General features: G+C 45.7%; 1 protein-coding gene across 2 annotated transcripts in view; it reads left to right on the plus strand.

Moving 5' to 3' along the window:
• Positions 1–15,933, plus strand: part of ALDH1A2 (aldehyde dehydrogenase 1 family member A2) — a 96,297-nt gene extending 80,364 nt beyond the window's left edge. For both annotated transcript variants that reach the window (XM_036840047.1, XM_036840056.1), the window contains exons 8-13: positions 2,163–2,265; positions 3,923–4,107; positions 6,043–6,207; positions 6,891–7,048; positions 7,361–7,435; positions 14,054–15,933. In XM_036840047.1, the coding sequence (XP_036695942.1) occupies positions 2,163–2,265; positions 3,923–4,107; positions 6,043–6,207; positions 6,891–7,048; positions 7,361–7,435; positions 14,054–14,126 (759 nt within the window). In that variant the 3' untranslated portion in view covers positions 14,127–15,933. The remainder of the gene's footprint in view (positions 1–2,162; positions 2,266–3,922; positions 4,108–6,042; positions 6,208–6,890; positions 7,049–7,360; positions 7,436–14,053) is intronic.
• The last annotated feature ends 441 nt before the right edge of the window (positions 15,934–16,374 follow it).

Below are 16,374 nucleotides of genomic sequence, written 5' to 3' on the forward strand. Positions count from 1 at the left end.
CTAATTTTACCTCTTTCAGAGACATCACTATTTTTTCACCGAAGTTAGATTTCCTCAGAATGAGAGTATATTTTCTAAAAATGTTTTGGCACGAGGTAGAGTAACAATAAAAACATGTAAAGCATTTAGCCCAGCTAATGAGCAATACTGGAGACGGGTGGCAAGTCAGAGGGCTTCCTCAGGGTTTTCCTGAGGTAATTGACACGCACAGAGAGTGTAGGGGCCCTGGGAGGAGACCTGCTTTGGAAGGTACCGCCCCCGACAACCACCTCCATTTCTCTGCGCCCAGCGTGGAAGAAGGGGCCCTGGCCTCTCATACCTGCGTGCGGCTAACTTGTGCAGGCGCTTACTGCGTGCCAGTCTGGGTTCTGAGGGCCATCGACCCTAAGTCACTTCATCCTCAGGACACCTAAGTTCTGAGGTGGATATGGTTTTTAGCTCCATTGACAGAGGAGGGAACGGAGGCTCAGAGAAGATAAAAAATTTCCCAAGGTCAAACAGTCGTTAAGTGATATAATCAGTAAAAAAAAAAAATGCAGGCTCCAGAGCCTTTTCTCTTAACCGCTGCTCTACTATACTGCTTGAGGAGTTACGCGTCCTTCCTGAGGATCTCAGGCAGGGACCAGAGGGGTCCAGCATATATTTAGCATTTTTCTTCCCCAGCCTTTTTTTTTTTTTTTAATTTTTATTTATTTATTTATTTATTTATTTATGGCTGTGTTGGTCTTCGTTTCTGTGCGAGGGCTTTCTCTAATTGCGGCAAGTGGGGGCCACTCTTCATCGCGGTGCGCGGGCCTCTCACTATTGCGGCCTCTCTTGTTGCAGAGCACAGGCTCCAGAAGCGCAGGCTCAGTAATTGTGGCTCACGGGCCTAGTTGCTCTGCGGCATGTGGGATCTTCCCAGACCAGGGCTCCAACCCATGTCCCCTGCATTGGCAGGCAGATTCTCAACCACTGCGCCACCAGGGAAGCACCCCCCCCCCCCAGCCTTTTAAAATACTTTATTTTCAGTGGGATTCCAGGCACAAGTAGCAGTCTTCATCTCAATGAGGGCAAACTGCCTGTAAGAGCTATAGGGTGGCCCAGCACTTTCCGTAGAGTGACCTCTGCCCTCCATTAGGGCAGCACCCTGTCACAGGCCAGGTGCCCTGGAAGGGGTCGCTGAGGTGGAGTTTGCCGTGCAGGTTATTTATTAGGGATCCCAGCCGAAGGGCAGTTGACACAACGGGAAGTTGAGCTGCAGTGCAGGCCTGATGGCCTCAGCCAAGCACCTGGCTGTGGGGGAGCAGACGTGGTCTCTCAGAGCTGCCTAGTGGTGGTACCACCGCCACCATCAGGTGGTGGATGTGGGACACCTGAAGGAGGGCATCCCCTTGGGCAAGGAAGCTCTTTCCAGCTGAGGTGACTCTGAAGGAGCTGACAGCATTCCTTGTCACTGAGGCAGTGCCTTCTTCCTTGAAAGGGGGCTCTAGGTGCTGCATCCGTGTTTCCATCTTGACACTTTCAATTTTATTAGCATTGTGAGTCTACACAATGGGAAATGCTTTCTTCAAACTCAGCCTCTTATTTGCTTGGATTCTAGGTAAATAGGCATTGCACAAATAAAGAGAGATCCTCAGCTTTCTGGAATCCTTTTACTATAGCCCTAGGCAGAAGCAAAGGTATCACATCAATATATATATTTGGACCATGTGATTAAAGTCATACCTGGCACTTTTGGAGGCACTTAAAGAGTTTGTTTTAACGCTCATCATGTTTTTCAAGTGGAGCCAGTTGGCTTTTTTCTGGAGGCCAGAGTCCAAAGCTAAATGTCACAATGCCATGATGGAAAATCTCTAGTTACATTTTGCTTGCCAGTTGTCTTTTAGAGAAATCTTTCAGTGATTAAGATTCCAGGTTTAACCCCCTTTTCCTTGCTCCTTCCATCATGATACGAAAGCAGTCTTCCAACTCACTTCAGAACAGACGTTAAACTGCATCCCAACTGACTTATATCTTGTCCACACAAGTTGACCACAGGAGTTGTTCCTGTGTATCTGGTGGGTGCTTTGCCCTGCAGGATCCATTACTGCTGTGTCCCACTGTTGCCCACAGGTGGCTCTGGCCACTGACGGTCTCAACTGCAAGGTGTGCAAAACCTTTCTCCATTTCCCTTCTTTCAGGTTGGAAAGCTTATCCAAGAAGCAGCTGGAAGAAGTAATTTGAAACGAGTAACTCTGGAACTTGGAGGGAAAAGTCCCAATATTATTTTTGCAGATGCTGATTGTAAGTCAACCACAGATCTCTTACGTGGCCTGGCACACTGGCCTGCGGTGCTCACTTTTATTATCTCCACTTTCAACAGGACACTAAGAAAAAGGTCTTTGAAACTAAGTGGCATTCAAGGAGAAAAATCTAGACCCTTCCTTTTAAGGAGAAAATAATATTGGTAAAGGCCACTTATCAGTTGACAATCAGATAGAGTTTGTTTTCTAGACATAGTAAGACATTTTGACTCTGTGTTGTTGTAAAATAGGGTAGAAGAGGTGAAGCCCTCGTCGGTGTTGTATAGTGGAAAGAGCCGTGGTCTAAGCCTCTGAACGCTGGAAATATAACCTCTGCCTAGATTCAAGAAACCTGAAATGTCTCATGTATGCCTGGTGGCTTTGTAGATCATTAAAATTTTTTAGTTCACTAGCTCTACCAACGTTGTCCCAAACCCACACCCCCTTCTCTGTTTAGCCATCCCCACACCTTTCTGTTGCTCCCATGGCTTTTAGTCAGGATGACAACACACTATGGTCAGTTCTGTATGAATAGACCTCAATTGGAGGTGATTACACCTTGGCAGTAGGACGATACAGAGGCCTAGAGCTATAACCTAGAAACCCCACGTCTCCAGGCAGGATGCTCTCTAGTCCACTCTGCATGGGTGTGCTCCTCATGTTTGGAAAAACTTTCCAGGGAATGAAATGACAAAACCTCTTTCAGGCATCCTTTTTCTTCTTCACATCCTGCCAGGCCAGCACTGCTTCCTCACTACTAGAGAGATCAGAGAGCAGAAAGCAGATTGCCTGAATTTCAGCCCCAGCTTGGAATTTGCAAGGAGTTCAGCTTCAGCTTTATACTAGTTGTCAAGAGGATCAGAATTCTGTACCTAAATTCCTATTAAGGTGTAGGCACTCCACTGACAGTACATTGATTCATTCAGTCAGTGAGTCATTTAGCAACTAGCAGACACCAGATTTATTAATACTATATTGAGTATTATTTAGTATCTCTTATTTTCACATGAGATGTAAATGAGTTACCATATGCTACTATACAATTCCATGTAAATACAGAGGAAATTTAGTGTCTTCAAAGACGATCATTGCTGTTACAGTTTAATTTGCCAAAATACTAATTAAAAGTATAGCTGCAAGGTCCTATAGATTAGGGATTGCAAATTGGCAGTCTATAGGCCAGATGCAAGGTATGGCTATGTTTACTTCTAAGTATTACACAAAATATTGATTTCTGTTTTTTCTTAAAACTGGAAATCTGGCATCCCTGGGCTATGTTTATGCATAGCAACAGCCAAATGCGGTACTTTCCTTCTGAGTCTCTGTCACATTGCTTTACTATTATCTGCCTAGCCCCTTTGGTTATTGGGGTTTGAGACTCCTGTTATAGATAACATGGTCTAATCCCTCTTTTTACAGAAGAAAGGGATTCCAAGAAGTGAAGATGTCCAAGTTAACACAGCCAGTAACATCAGGGTCTGGTTAGAACTAGAACCAAGCTGTGTTCTCAGTCCAGTGCTTTTCACTGGGCTGCTCACGGTTCTGCTCTGTGGGGAGCATGACATTACACCTGGGACTGTGGGGAGGGAAGAGGCTCGGTCCCTTGGGCCCCTCCACGGGCAAAGCAGTGTTGAGAGCATGGCTGTCTCCTCTTGTAGTGGACCACGCCGTGGAGCAGGCTCACCAGGGTGTGTTCTTCAACCAAGGCCAGTGCTGCACTGCAGGATCTCGCATCTTCGTGGAGGAGTCCATCTATGAAGAGTTTGTGAGAAGAAGCGTGGAGCGGGCTAAAAGGCGCGTCGTGGGCAGCCCCTTTGACCCCACCACCGAGCAGGGACCCCAGGTAGAGAAATCATAGACATGCCCGTTCTTTTTTTTTTTAAACATCTTTATTGGAGTATAATTGCTTTTCAATGGTGTGTTAGTTGCTGCTGTATAACAAAGTGAATCAGCTATACATATACATATATCCCCATATCCCCTCCCTCTTGCTTCTCCCTCCCACCGTCCCTATCCCACCCCTCTAGGCGGTCACAAAGCACCGAGCTGATCTCCCTGTGCTATGCGGCTGCTTCCCACTAGCTATCTATTTTACATTTGGTAGTGTATATATGTCCATGCCACTCTCTTACTTCATCCCAGCTTACCCTTCCCCCTCCCCGTGTCCTCAAGTCCATTCTCTACGTCTGCGTCTTTATTCCTGTCCTGCACCTATGTTCTTCAGAACTTTTTTTTTTTTTTTTAGATTCCACATATATGTGTTAGCATATGGTATTTGTTTTTCTCTTTCTGACTTACTTCACTCTGTATGACAGACTCTAGGTCCATCCACCTCACTACAAATAACTCAATTTCATTTCTTTTTATGGCTGAGTGATATTCCATTGTATATATGTGCCCCATCTTCTTTATCCATTCATCTGTCGATGGACACTTAGGTTGCTTCCGTGTGCTGGAAGTGCCGTTTCTTTACTTAATCTCTGATGAACACAGAAACCAGACACTCTGGTGGAACCCGACAAAGCATCATCTTCCTTTTTCTGCTGACTCCTTACTCTTCTTCCTCATCTGTCTTCATGGCTGGAAATGTAGCCAGTGAGGCATTGCTTGCTTACGTCTTGTGCTTCTCTTTCTGTTTCTAAATTTTATCCTTGAAAAACCAAGAGATTAGGATTGCCTTAAGGATATCTTGAACTTTGGGGGTAGGTTGGAGTCTCTCAGCTCCAAAAAGGGACCCAGGCATGGCAAGATGGATCTTGACTAGAACCCAGCCCCAGTCCTTAACTGCTGGATTCAAGACATCCCCACAGGTGCCACAGTCAAGGAGGGCAGGTATCTCTCATTCCCAGAAACCCATTTATACTTTTACCAGCTGCCAAGGATTCTCTCCACCAACCTGACCTACTCTGGGATGACCACTTGCAGTTTGTAAATGTGTAGGGAATGGAGAGCTGTCTGCTCTCTCTTCTGCCATATGGTTCTCTCTTACTCTGAATGCTTCATGCACTGTGGTGGATGAGGAGGGCCACAAAGGTCCCTGCCGGCTGCACTCTTGAGCTCTGCAGGTTCTCCATGGTCATCAAGGTATATTTCCAGTTGGAACTCTGGTTTTGAACTGAGAATTTTTCAAGGAATATGTCGACCAGATCTCATCTGGATCACTAGAGCATGGGTTTTCCTGATAAGCAACATCTCCTTAGTTTTGGGGCCATTTGAGAGAAGACTGAAGTTGTAACAGCAATTCAAACTCAGGTGAATGTAGGTTTCTTTTTTATTTACCGTAATAACTGAGTGATAAGTCTATAACTCGGGGGCTTGCGGGGGGCGAGAATGACCTTATTTTATGGACTAGGATGCTCGCTCTCACTCTTTAAACTTAATCCTTTCCTCTGATGGTGTAACAGTAGTTCCATAAAAATATACCCCAATGTTCATTTGTTTATAAGGTTAATTTTTACTTATGTAAACAGTGAATAATCAATTAGCCAGTATCTCTGTCATTTAGAAATATTGCTTAAATCTTGACCTGGTACTTATGATTTGGCAGTATCATCAGAGCAGTGCATTCACTGGAATTCTTGATGTATTAGGTTGAACCATACAAAATTACCCTTTTTCATAGGTCAAAAATGGTTAATTAACAGCAGTTCCATATGATTTGACTAGGTATAATGAAGCTTTGGCCAAAAATCACAAATGAGAGAGATTCTTGAGCACTTGCTTATTTCCATTTTCATGGAAGATTTTACTTGGAGTCATCAGGCACTTTCTTCTGTAGATTGATAAGAAACAGTACAACAGGATCCTGGAACTCATCCAGAGTGGTGTGGCTGAAGGCGCCAAGCTGGAGTGTGGAGGCAAAGGGCTGGGCCGAAAGGGGTTTTTCATCGAGCCCACAGTGTTTTCCAACGTCACCGACGACATGCGGATCGCCAAGGAGGAGGTATCACGTAGATTTTAACAGCAGCCACATCTTCCTTGGGATGGTTTCCAGGGCATTTCTAGTAGACAATATTAGAGGTTTAGTTCTTTGTATTTTATATACATTGTACAATAGCAATAAACATGGCTATGAAAATCCCCAGTTTCAAGAAATAAGTTAGACGAAGAGGTAAGCAAGCTAGATGGAGGCCGGGTGATGTGCTTTATGATCTCAATTGTTATTAGCCAACAGAACCATCGTAAAAGCCAATCACTGGTCTCAGTGATACATTGTCAACAGTTCAGTTCCCCCAAATATGGGTCATTAGGCTGTTAATCAGGAAATAGAAAGCACCCAAGCGTCCTCACGCTTCTGTAGGAGAGGACCAGTTGCAGATCAGCCAGCTCTCCAGAGCAGTAGTTCTCAGTTCTGGAGCAGTGCCTGGGGGATGATGGAGAACACAGCTTTAGAACACACTGTGGAATCAAGCGTTGCCAGGCAGGGTGGGGGAGTGGAGGAGTTAAACTCTAAGGGTAGACTTATGTAATCTTATTCTGGGAAAGTTTGGGATATTTTTACAGTTATGTTCTGCTAAACTTAAACATCACTTAAATGATGAAGGCAGAATAAACTTGCCTTGAAACATAGAAAACAGGTGAAAGGATGGCGAAGCAACCATGTTTGGTCAACCTATTTTATTGCAGATCTTTGGCCCCGTTCAGGAAATTCTGAGGTTTAAGACTATGGATGAAGTTATTGAAAGAGCCAATAACTCAGACTTCGGACTTGTAGCAGCTGTCTTTACTAATGACATCAACAAGGCCCTCACGGTGTCTTCTGCAATGCAAGCTGGGACTGTTTGGTAAGACCAGAGTCAGTCTCGTTCTGGCCATAACACATTCCATGAGGGTGGAAGGGGGCTTGTAATTCTCCAGAGCCTGCGTGAAATAAAAGCATAGGCTCTGGAAGGATGGGGGAGACCGAAGACTTCACCCTGAGAAGGGATACTTCCTATTGGCTAGATCAGGAAATCAAAGTAAATCTTAAATTATAAAATTTTCATGTGGGGAAAAAGGAATTAAAAAATAGAACTTACAAAAGAAATATCATGCCAGTGGGATTGTTTCTGTGTAAGCAGAATACACACTAACAGTACCATGTTTTCTTCTTTCAGGATCAATTGTTACAATGCCTTAAATGCCCAGAGTCCCTTTGGGGGATTCAAGATGTCTGGAAATGGGAGAGAGATGTAAGTGTCCAGAGTTGCTGGTGCCTGAAGAGAAACAGGGTTGCGAATAGCAGCATAGAGGGGCACTCACAACATCAGTGAATTCTCTTACTCTCATCCATTCACTAAACAAACACTTTGTTGAAAACATAAATGTATAAGCAAAACACACATTACAAAGATGAATAAAACACAGTAAATACCCTTACCTTAAGTGGGAATGGAGAAAAATTCATGTACCAATAATTCCATGTAATAGGTGCTATTATACAAGTATGTCAAATATCTTGTTAAATACAGAGGAAAAATCAATTAATTTTGCCTGATGAGGTCACAGAAGACTTCACAGAGGAAATAACATTTCAGTTTCTTAGGAGCAGGCATTCCAGGCAGAGGGAATAGCAAGAACAAAGGCATGAAGGCATAGCAAATACAGAATAGTCCAGACACAAAACAGAGTTTGGCGTGTTTAAAACAGAGGTCACCAACTGCCCACCCAGGGACAAATCTGGCTTAGAGAAATGTTTTTTTTTTTTTTTTCCTTATAACATTTAAAAACCTTTACCTGACATTCAAAATGAGGAGACTTTCCATAAAAATCTAGATTTCTTGCTTATTTTCATTCCCCGAAAGCAAAATTGCTGTAGCTATGAGCTCTGCAGTTTTCCCTATTCCCCATCATGCCTGCTTCTGGGAACTGAATATTGGTTGTGTTAGTTGTACACGTACCCAGTTCACTCACTGTCACCTGCTCAGTGCCTATAGGATCTTTGAGTCTGGGGCTGCAGAGCCTAGGGCACAGGATGCATGGAGGAGACTTGCTGAGGATACAAGTGGAGAGGTTGCTTTAAACCCAATCTCAAAGGGTTTTTAAAGGGCATACTGTGGGAGCTGAGGGGATACCAAAGTTTTTATGGCCAACATTCTTGGTGTATAGAGGATGTTTTGGCAGAGATTACAGGAAGATGACCCATTACAAGGATTTTGCAATAACAATAATAGGTATTAATTAAATGCCTGCTCTGCATATGGCTTTATTCTGCCTTCTTACCTAACATTGTCTCATTTGCTTTTCACAGTGATTCTATGGGATAGATACATTTATCTTTATCTTACAGATGGTTCAGATGAGGAACTAAGGGTTGGAGTGGTTAAGTAGCTTGCCCAAGTCTCACAGGCAGTAAGTGGCAGATCTGAGCTTTGAACCTAAATTTTAGTGGCTTAGTTTCCGTGATGTCTGGCCAAGGAAGCATGGGAACCAGGTGTAAGGACTCTTCCGGGTCAGAATCAGAGCTGGGCTGCCCTCTTGTGATGCTAAGGACTTGAAAAATGGGACTGTGGCAGAGGAAAACTAGAGGGATTGCATTTGCAACTTCATATATGAATGGATTTTTAGAATTGCTTTCGGAGAATGAATGGTAGCTAGGGTCTTCCTGAGCTGACATCTCCCCTCATCCCAAAAAACTTTCATTTTTCCCTCATTTCGAAAGGAGCTAGATCCATGTTTTCTAAATCCTGTGACTCATCAGAGGAAACATCTTCCATGCCTGTTCCCTCTGGCATTACTGAGTGCATACTTTTTTGAACAAATGCTTAGTTCGCAATCAATCTGCTAAAAAGTATTGAGCACATACATACTATGTGCAAAGCATGATGCTTGGTCTGTAGGGGAAGGTGCAACTCATTAAATTACTTAAAATTTTGTTGGATAAATGAAATACGCAACATTGAAAGAATCAAAAGAATTCCAGAAAAGCCTGTGGAGTGGTAGAGGAATTCAGGGGTGATAGAGATCGTTGTGAGCTGGAGAAGTCCAGGAAACCTTTAGATGTGATCTTTTATAGGGATTTGAATTGGCCTTTAAAGGAGAGGAACATTTGTGTAGGTGAGGAGAGAGGAATAGTTTTTCATGGTTGGTGGGCAAAACAGGATAGCAGTGGGGGAAGAGTGAGCAAAGGCATTGTGGGAGAAATAAGTATGGTGTTTGGGGGGAAGTGCAGTGAACCCATGACTAACACAGGGGATTTACATCTTCAGATACTGTAGCTGGTAATTTCTAGTCCCGAGCCATGAAACCATGAAGTAGATATAGCTTTGAGGCTGAGAGCGGAGTTTCTAGAATCACACTGCACAGATATGTACCCTGGCTCTACTGCTTAATATCTGTGCAGGCTTGGACAAACTATTTAATCTCACTGAGCCTCAGTTTCCTCATCTATAAAATGGGAATAATTATAGATAGTACTTACCCTACAGAGTTGCTGTGAGGATTAAATGTTAGAATCATGTATGCCAAACATCCATCAAGGTATCTGGCAAACCTTCAGAAAATGTGAGCTACTATCATCATTATTTATCAAGTAGATGACTGTTAATGTAGGCAGTCCTTCTTTTTCTTAATAAATGTATTAAGAAAGGGAGAAACTGCTCTTGCTTGAACCTTTGCTTCTGGCCTTCAGTGCCTCCCACTTGCTTTATAGCCAGAACCCGTACCCAGTCTGGATCCTATTTGCTAAGTTATTAGTATTCCTTCAGCTTTTATAAAGTCTTCATGTACTCTGAGTATCTCTTCTTAACTTGCACATGGCCTTAACTTTCTGCTTCCACTTTTCAAGATGCATTCAACTTCTTTCATTTCCTGCCCCTGTGTTTGTGCTCTCCCAGTCTCTGAAATGTTGGGGCCATCGCCGGCTCTGGGAATGCTGCTCACATTGACTGTTACAGATCATTAACAGGGTGTATCATGGGCATAAAATACACTTGAAATAAATGATTGCTGGTTGATGGTTTCTCATCTCAGGCTAGCCCTGCGCTCTCATCACAGGCAAGCCTCCTACCAGGATTCGGGCTTGGGACATCGTTCAGGCGCAGTCTCTTCCTGTCAGAAACATCGCCCTCGCCTAGAAAGAAGGTCCAAGAGACAGTTTGGCTGTGTCAGAACCACACAGAACAGTGGCCTTTCTCGACTCGTCTCATGGGCACAGTAGTGATTTGGCCTTCCCAGTGCAGTTAAAAAATAATTAGGAAACAGTGCTCTTTGATGAGACTCACTTCATCTTATCTAAATTATATGAGTCTTTGTTCCTGTTTGCCCCCAAAACATGTTTTCTCTTCCTTAAATGACCTGGAGTGGTAGGAAATGCTTCAAATAAAAGAACCTGCCCTGTCCTGGTTCCCCACTCTTCTTCTCATTTAATACAGTCCTGGAAACTCTGCTTAGCCTTCCACCTGGACAGAAGTGTTTATCTCATGGCCTGCAGGCTCCAGGCAGCTTTGGTCCCTGACATCTCCTTGCCCACCTCTAAGAGGAACAGAGAAGGGAAGTAGCACTTTCTGGAAACGAGCTCCAAGGAGGCTGTCGGAGCCCCTGCGTGCTACCCCACAGAGAGCTGTGGAGAGGGCTGCCCTCTACAGGTTATCCGATGGGCTGGCCTCTAATTCCCAGGGTCAGAGACTTGGGCTGAGTTTCTCTCAGTTCTGCTTGTCCAGCTAATTCCATCTATTTCAGCCTTCCCATCCTTTTCCGTCTCATTTAAGCTCTCCTGAGACAAGGGGTCATAGAGCCCAAACTATAAAATATGTATCACAAACCTAGGGGATGGAAAGAAAGCTGTGAACCTCAGCATTTTAAAAACTAAGGGCACACACGCTTTGAAGATGGGAAGTGTTGTTCGGACGCTCTGAGTCAGTGTGTGTGTGCACAGCATGCGTATGCACAGAAAGTCACCTGCAGGCTGGGAGAGGGGCTTTCTAACCCTGCCTATCTGGCGACCCACTCTCAGAGATACTGATTTAGTAGATCTGGGCTAGGGCCCAGGACCTGCATTTTTAACAAGCTTCTGGAATGATTCTCGTGCAGGTGGTCTGGGGACGCTGCTCTGAGAAATGCTGCTGTAAGTCAAAGAAAAGGGCAGGGAAATATACACCCTAAGCAGAAATCCCTATTTGTTTTATGCGTGAGTATGAGTGACTTCCTAAAATGGCTGACTGAGAGACACCAAAATCTAACATCTTACCTTACCTTTACGTATGCCGAGTTTGGTTCATCTTTGGGAATATAACCTAGTCTGGTCAAGAAGCAGGAATACAGGCTTCTAAATGTGCTGTGCCCTGACACATGGCCCAGCTGGAAAGGTGACTATACAAAGAGATTGGGGCATGTCAGTAACAATACGTCTGCCTTTTGTGCAGTAGTGGACTTCTTCCTTAACTATGGAACTATGTGCCACAGAATTTAACTGGATTGAGAAAAATTTAAGTAGATTTGAGAGAAAGACCCTGGAATGAGATGGCGAAATAGCTGAAGAATCCAAATGTCAGGGACTGGATTCCGAGACCTTACAGCAGTGTTGCTCCAAGAGTGGGTCCAATAGCCACCCGTCTCATGGTCTCTTGGGCTCCTCCCCAGACCTGCTGGAACAGAATCTTTGGTGGGGGATGGTCAGGAACCTACAACTTAAGCAAGCTTCCTGGGTGATATGTGTATATTAAGGTTCAGGAACTGATGTCAGAGAGACGACCGGGTGCCAAGAGGAGGGAGAGAGTCAGCTGGAGTCATACAGCCAGTTAGTGCAGAGCCGAGTTGGCACTCCTGTCTGCCGACCCCCACCCTCAGTGTTCTGCTCCACGCGCTGCCCTGAGACCTCTCATTGGCTTTCCTTGAGGCCTGGGCCCATGGGCAGTATTTCCTTTCACGGCAGATGTGAGTCCACTCCTCCATCTCGGAGCAGGCTTTGTGCCGGCCACGCAGCAGATGGCCGCCTGGGACCCGAGAGAGGAGCACCTCCAGTCCAGCAGAATTTTCCGTTGCTTTGAGCACTCAGAGATTTGGGATCCGGCAGTCACACTCGAAAGCAAGGTTTCTAGCTCTCTAGACTTTCTTACATTTCTCACAACCTGGTTAGAGATCTGAGTGGGAGGAAAGTGGTTCAGGGCCTGCCCCAAGTGCGTGCACAAGCGAGGGAACAAGAAGGGAGTAGCCACACTTCAGACAGGAGGCAGATGATGTCCGTGATGAAGAGACACATGCACAATTGCCCGAGGGCAGGAGAAAGTCCAGCGAGAGCCAGCGCTGAGCTGGTAATAAAGAGACAGCCTGGACAGAGCGGGTGAGGGAGCCACATACTGAGTGGGGCAATCCCAAGTTTATTCTTCCAATTCCTGCACGCAGAATGGCCAGTGCAGACGAGAGAGCAGCATGCCGCCTGAGTCGCTGACGTTCTGGGGGCTGTGGGGGAGGAGGGGGGCACAACCACTCAGGTGCCCTGGCGCTCAGAGGAGCTGCTGGCACAGCGAGGGCAGCTCTGTGTCGGGCCAGGGAAGCAGAATGTATCCTTTACAGCGGGTCTTCACTGTAAAGCCCAGTTGCAGTAACTTTGTACCTTTTATATAAGACTGTTTTTAAAAACGGGCTTTCTTAATCCTTTCTTATTCAAATATATCTCTAAGCGTTCTTTTATGTTTTTTTTCTGGCAGAGATGGTCTGTCAGCAGGGTGGAACTGGGGAAGAGGGGGTAGGAAGAAGCCTGCCCCCCCTTCCTCCCTCCCACAGTTATCAAGTGCCTTCTTTCAGCCTGATGCTGTGGGCCGCACGCTAGGTTTGGGGGAGGACAGAAAGCAAGATCAGGAAGATGCAGATTGGTGGGGGAGACAGAGACGCTCGAGCAGCCCCCGCCCTCCCTCCTGGCATGACAGGGCTGTGGTAGAGGTGGGTACAAGGTGCTCTGAACACAGAGGAGGAGGGGCGCTCCTTCTGCTGAGAACTTGAGGAGAAGCTTCACAGAGGAGTGACTTTGAAAAGAAGAAGAAAATGTCAAGTATTTTGCAGAAAAAAAATTAAGAGAACATGCTTGATGTGACAATGAAATCGAGAAAAGAAAGAAAGGCAATTAAAGAGAGGTAGGAATAAGAAGGAGCTAGAGAAGAGAAGGGAAGAAAAGGAGCACCGTAGCAGTGAGGCTTTTCCACGCGTCAGCGCCCTTCAAGCAGTGGTCGGAGGCGCTGTTTCTCCCGGGGCCGCCTAGGCAGCTGACCTGGCTCCCGCTCTTCCCTCTCAGGCCCGGCCACCCACGGGCCCTTCAGTGGCCGGGGCCGGTTATCTACCTTCTCCTGCACCCGGCCCAGCACGGTGCTGCCCCACAGTAACAGTGCAATAAACGTTTGTTTGCCAGATGACAGAAATCCTTGGTCCCTGATCAAGGCCCCAGAGGGTGGCACGAGCCAGGAGGGGAAGTGGCCGAGGGCAAGTCTCGGGAGACAGCTGACTCACACTTCCCAATTCCTATCCCGTCCGTTGTTTTGATTTCCTCTTTCCCCTGACTCTGTGGAGGCCGCAGATGGTATTTGTTCAGGGTTCTGTCTTTAAGGCATTGCGTGTGATCTGTACTCTTCTGTGGTGGGCCTTTGGGTATCGTTTCCGCTTATTAAACCGAAGGACCAGTGAGAAGGAATGTAGACCATCAAGCCGAGAGGACCCTCGTGGTTTTCTTTCAGGTAAAGCGGACCGGGTCTCTAGGAGAGCCATTAGAGCACAGGCACATCCTGGGCGTCCAGTGGTTGGAACAGGGTTTTTGAAGAGGAAAGCCCATGTTGGGCTGCCTGGGCCTCTGGTACCTGATACAGCCCGTTTCTGTTTTTCAGGGGAGAATTTGGTTTGCGAGAGTACTCCGAAGTTAAGACTGTGACAGTAAAGATCCCCCAGAAGAACTCTTAAGATGGCCAAGAAGGAAGGTGAAGGCCAGCCTGCACGACTCTCCCCCTCTGCTTTCCCTGTGGGGCCCAGCTCTCAGGAATCCAAACTTGATACTCAGTCCTTACTTAATGATTTAAATGACAGCAGGTAGGCCAGGCCATTCGCTGCGTAATGAAAGCAAACCAGTCGGGCGTGGTTTCTTGGCACCCTGTGAGGGATCACCTTAACAGTACCAAATATTGGGGAAAGTGGGATAAAGGCACGAGGAGTAGCTGTGGGGCATACCCAGTATTTCTTCCTGGGGTGAGGGGCTGAATGAGGGAGCTGTATTATTTGATGCCTTCTGTCACACAGGACTTTGCTTGTGAGCAAAGGTAGCCTTTCCATTGTCTTCATTTCCCCCTTCCAGGCTCTCCCTGCTCACGCACCCCTCCCGCTCCTCCAAGGAGATCTTAGCTGAGCTCATCTGGGGCAGATGTTTGGGCCGGGAACAATTTTCCAAGGTTTTGCAGCCAAATTACCGTTTCATGTCATCCATTTCTTCAAAGCAAAACATGAAATGGTTTCAGTTAGAGCCAGACCAGACTGAAAATGCCAGGAGCTGGTACACTGCAGATGTACTAAGGAGAAAGAACTTGGGATATTCCTGACCCAGTCTGGCTTTCTTACATCCATATATAACATGAGTGAAAGATCAGGAGATGGAGCTCCAGAGATCATCATGTGTAGTTCACAGCCTCAGAGCTCATCACTGCATGGTTTGAGGGGGTAATAGAGAGGGACGTGTGTGTGTGTGCATGTGCGCGTGCGCGCGTTTGCGCACACATCTGTGCATTTAATTCCTTCTGGAGCATTCTGGAATAAGTCAGGGGGTGGGTTGTTTTTCATGGATTGATCTTTTCCAAAGCTTGTCTTTTAAAATCAACCAAAAACTGATCTGAGCGGGCTTGAGAATTTGGAAAAAGGTAATGCTGGGTGCCTTGTAGAAATAATTCCATTTCCAATACTGCTGACAATTCATACTAAATGAATTATCTCTGCAGTTGGACTCTATAGCTTCTTCCGCACCGGTCCCCCCACCCCAGTCCCTGTCCCTGGTGCACGCCACCTCCCAGTCCCAGTGCTGTGGGTGTCACTTCAGCCTCCCATGCCCTAGATCCACTGGCAGTAACCTTGGAAAATCTGGCCAGGCTCGGAGGTTTCCTTCTCCATTTGTAGAGTTCCAGTGTGCCACGATTGCCACGCTGCACCAGATCTCCACCTGTCACGCCCGTGGCTCGTCCACACACCACTCTTGCTCTTGGCCTCCCAAGGGGGGAAGCATGAAGCAGGCTGGCTCCCTTTCCTCCAGCCACGCGCTCCTCTTCTGCTTCCCACTGAAGGCTCCATCTCTGACATGGGCAGTGTCAGCTTCCTTTCCTTCTTCCCTCTTTCCAGCTGCCAAATCCAATTCATTCTCTAACCTAGATGAAGATCATTTATTTAAAAGTACCAAACATAACCTAGAATATATGAAATATGGGCAACACATATATAGCCTTCTGTATTTAATGGTTTTCTGCTTTCTAACCATACCGGTTTTCTATTTATAACCCTTGACTATTCATGATGTTTTAAAGAAACCTCTCCTTGCTGTTATTGACAAAGGACAGTGGCCAGATGCCTTGAGAGATGCCACATTTCTGAGTTCTTTCGTGTGAATGTCATGCTCTCCTCCTATAGCCTGTGTCCCAGTGAACATATCCATTAACCAGCTAGTTACCTTTGAACTGCAATATAGAATGTGAAAATGAAGATTTATTTCTTTTAATTTACTTAAAAAGAAACCTCTGTGCTAGCAATAAAGCATTTATATTGTGTACTCCTCGGGATCATTTGGCTGTGTTTATCAGTGTCTCTGTGTCATACTGAGTCCATCTAGGTCCTCCTCTCAGCTGCTGGGCTTTTCCGGTATGTTGCTGCCTCTGGCTACTGAGCAGAATTTGGAGGGTATTCTTGCCATAAGGTAAACAAGACCCTTATTTCTGACACTGTTTAAAATCCAGGTATACATACAGTTCTGTGTGGCAAATAAGTATAACCATGTATGAAACATATGAAATGACAATTTTCATCCAAAGGAGCCTCTGTGAAAGCTAACATGTAGAGGAGTCTTCAGGCCTGTTCTCACAAACATGGACCACGTGATGAGAGCTCACATTTGCTAATGGCATTTATCAGTAGCTTTATTTTTATTTACCGAAGTGGAACAAAGTCAAAAACTGACAAC

This window comes from Balaenoptera musculus, chromosome 2, assembly GCF_009873245.2.
Source record: "Balaenoptera musculus isolate JJ_BM4_2016_0621 chromosome 2, mBalMus1.pri.v3, whole genome shotgun sequence".
NCBI classification, from domain to species: Eukaryota; Metazoa; Chordata; class Mammalia; order Artiodactyla; family Balaenopteridae; genus Balaenoptera; species Balaenoptera musculus.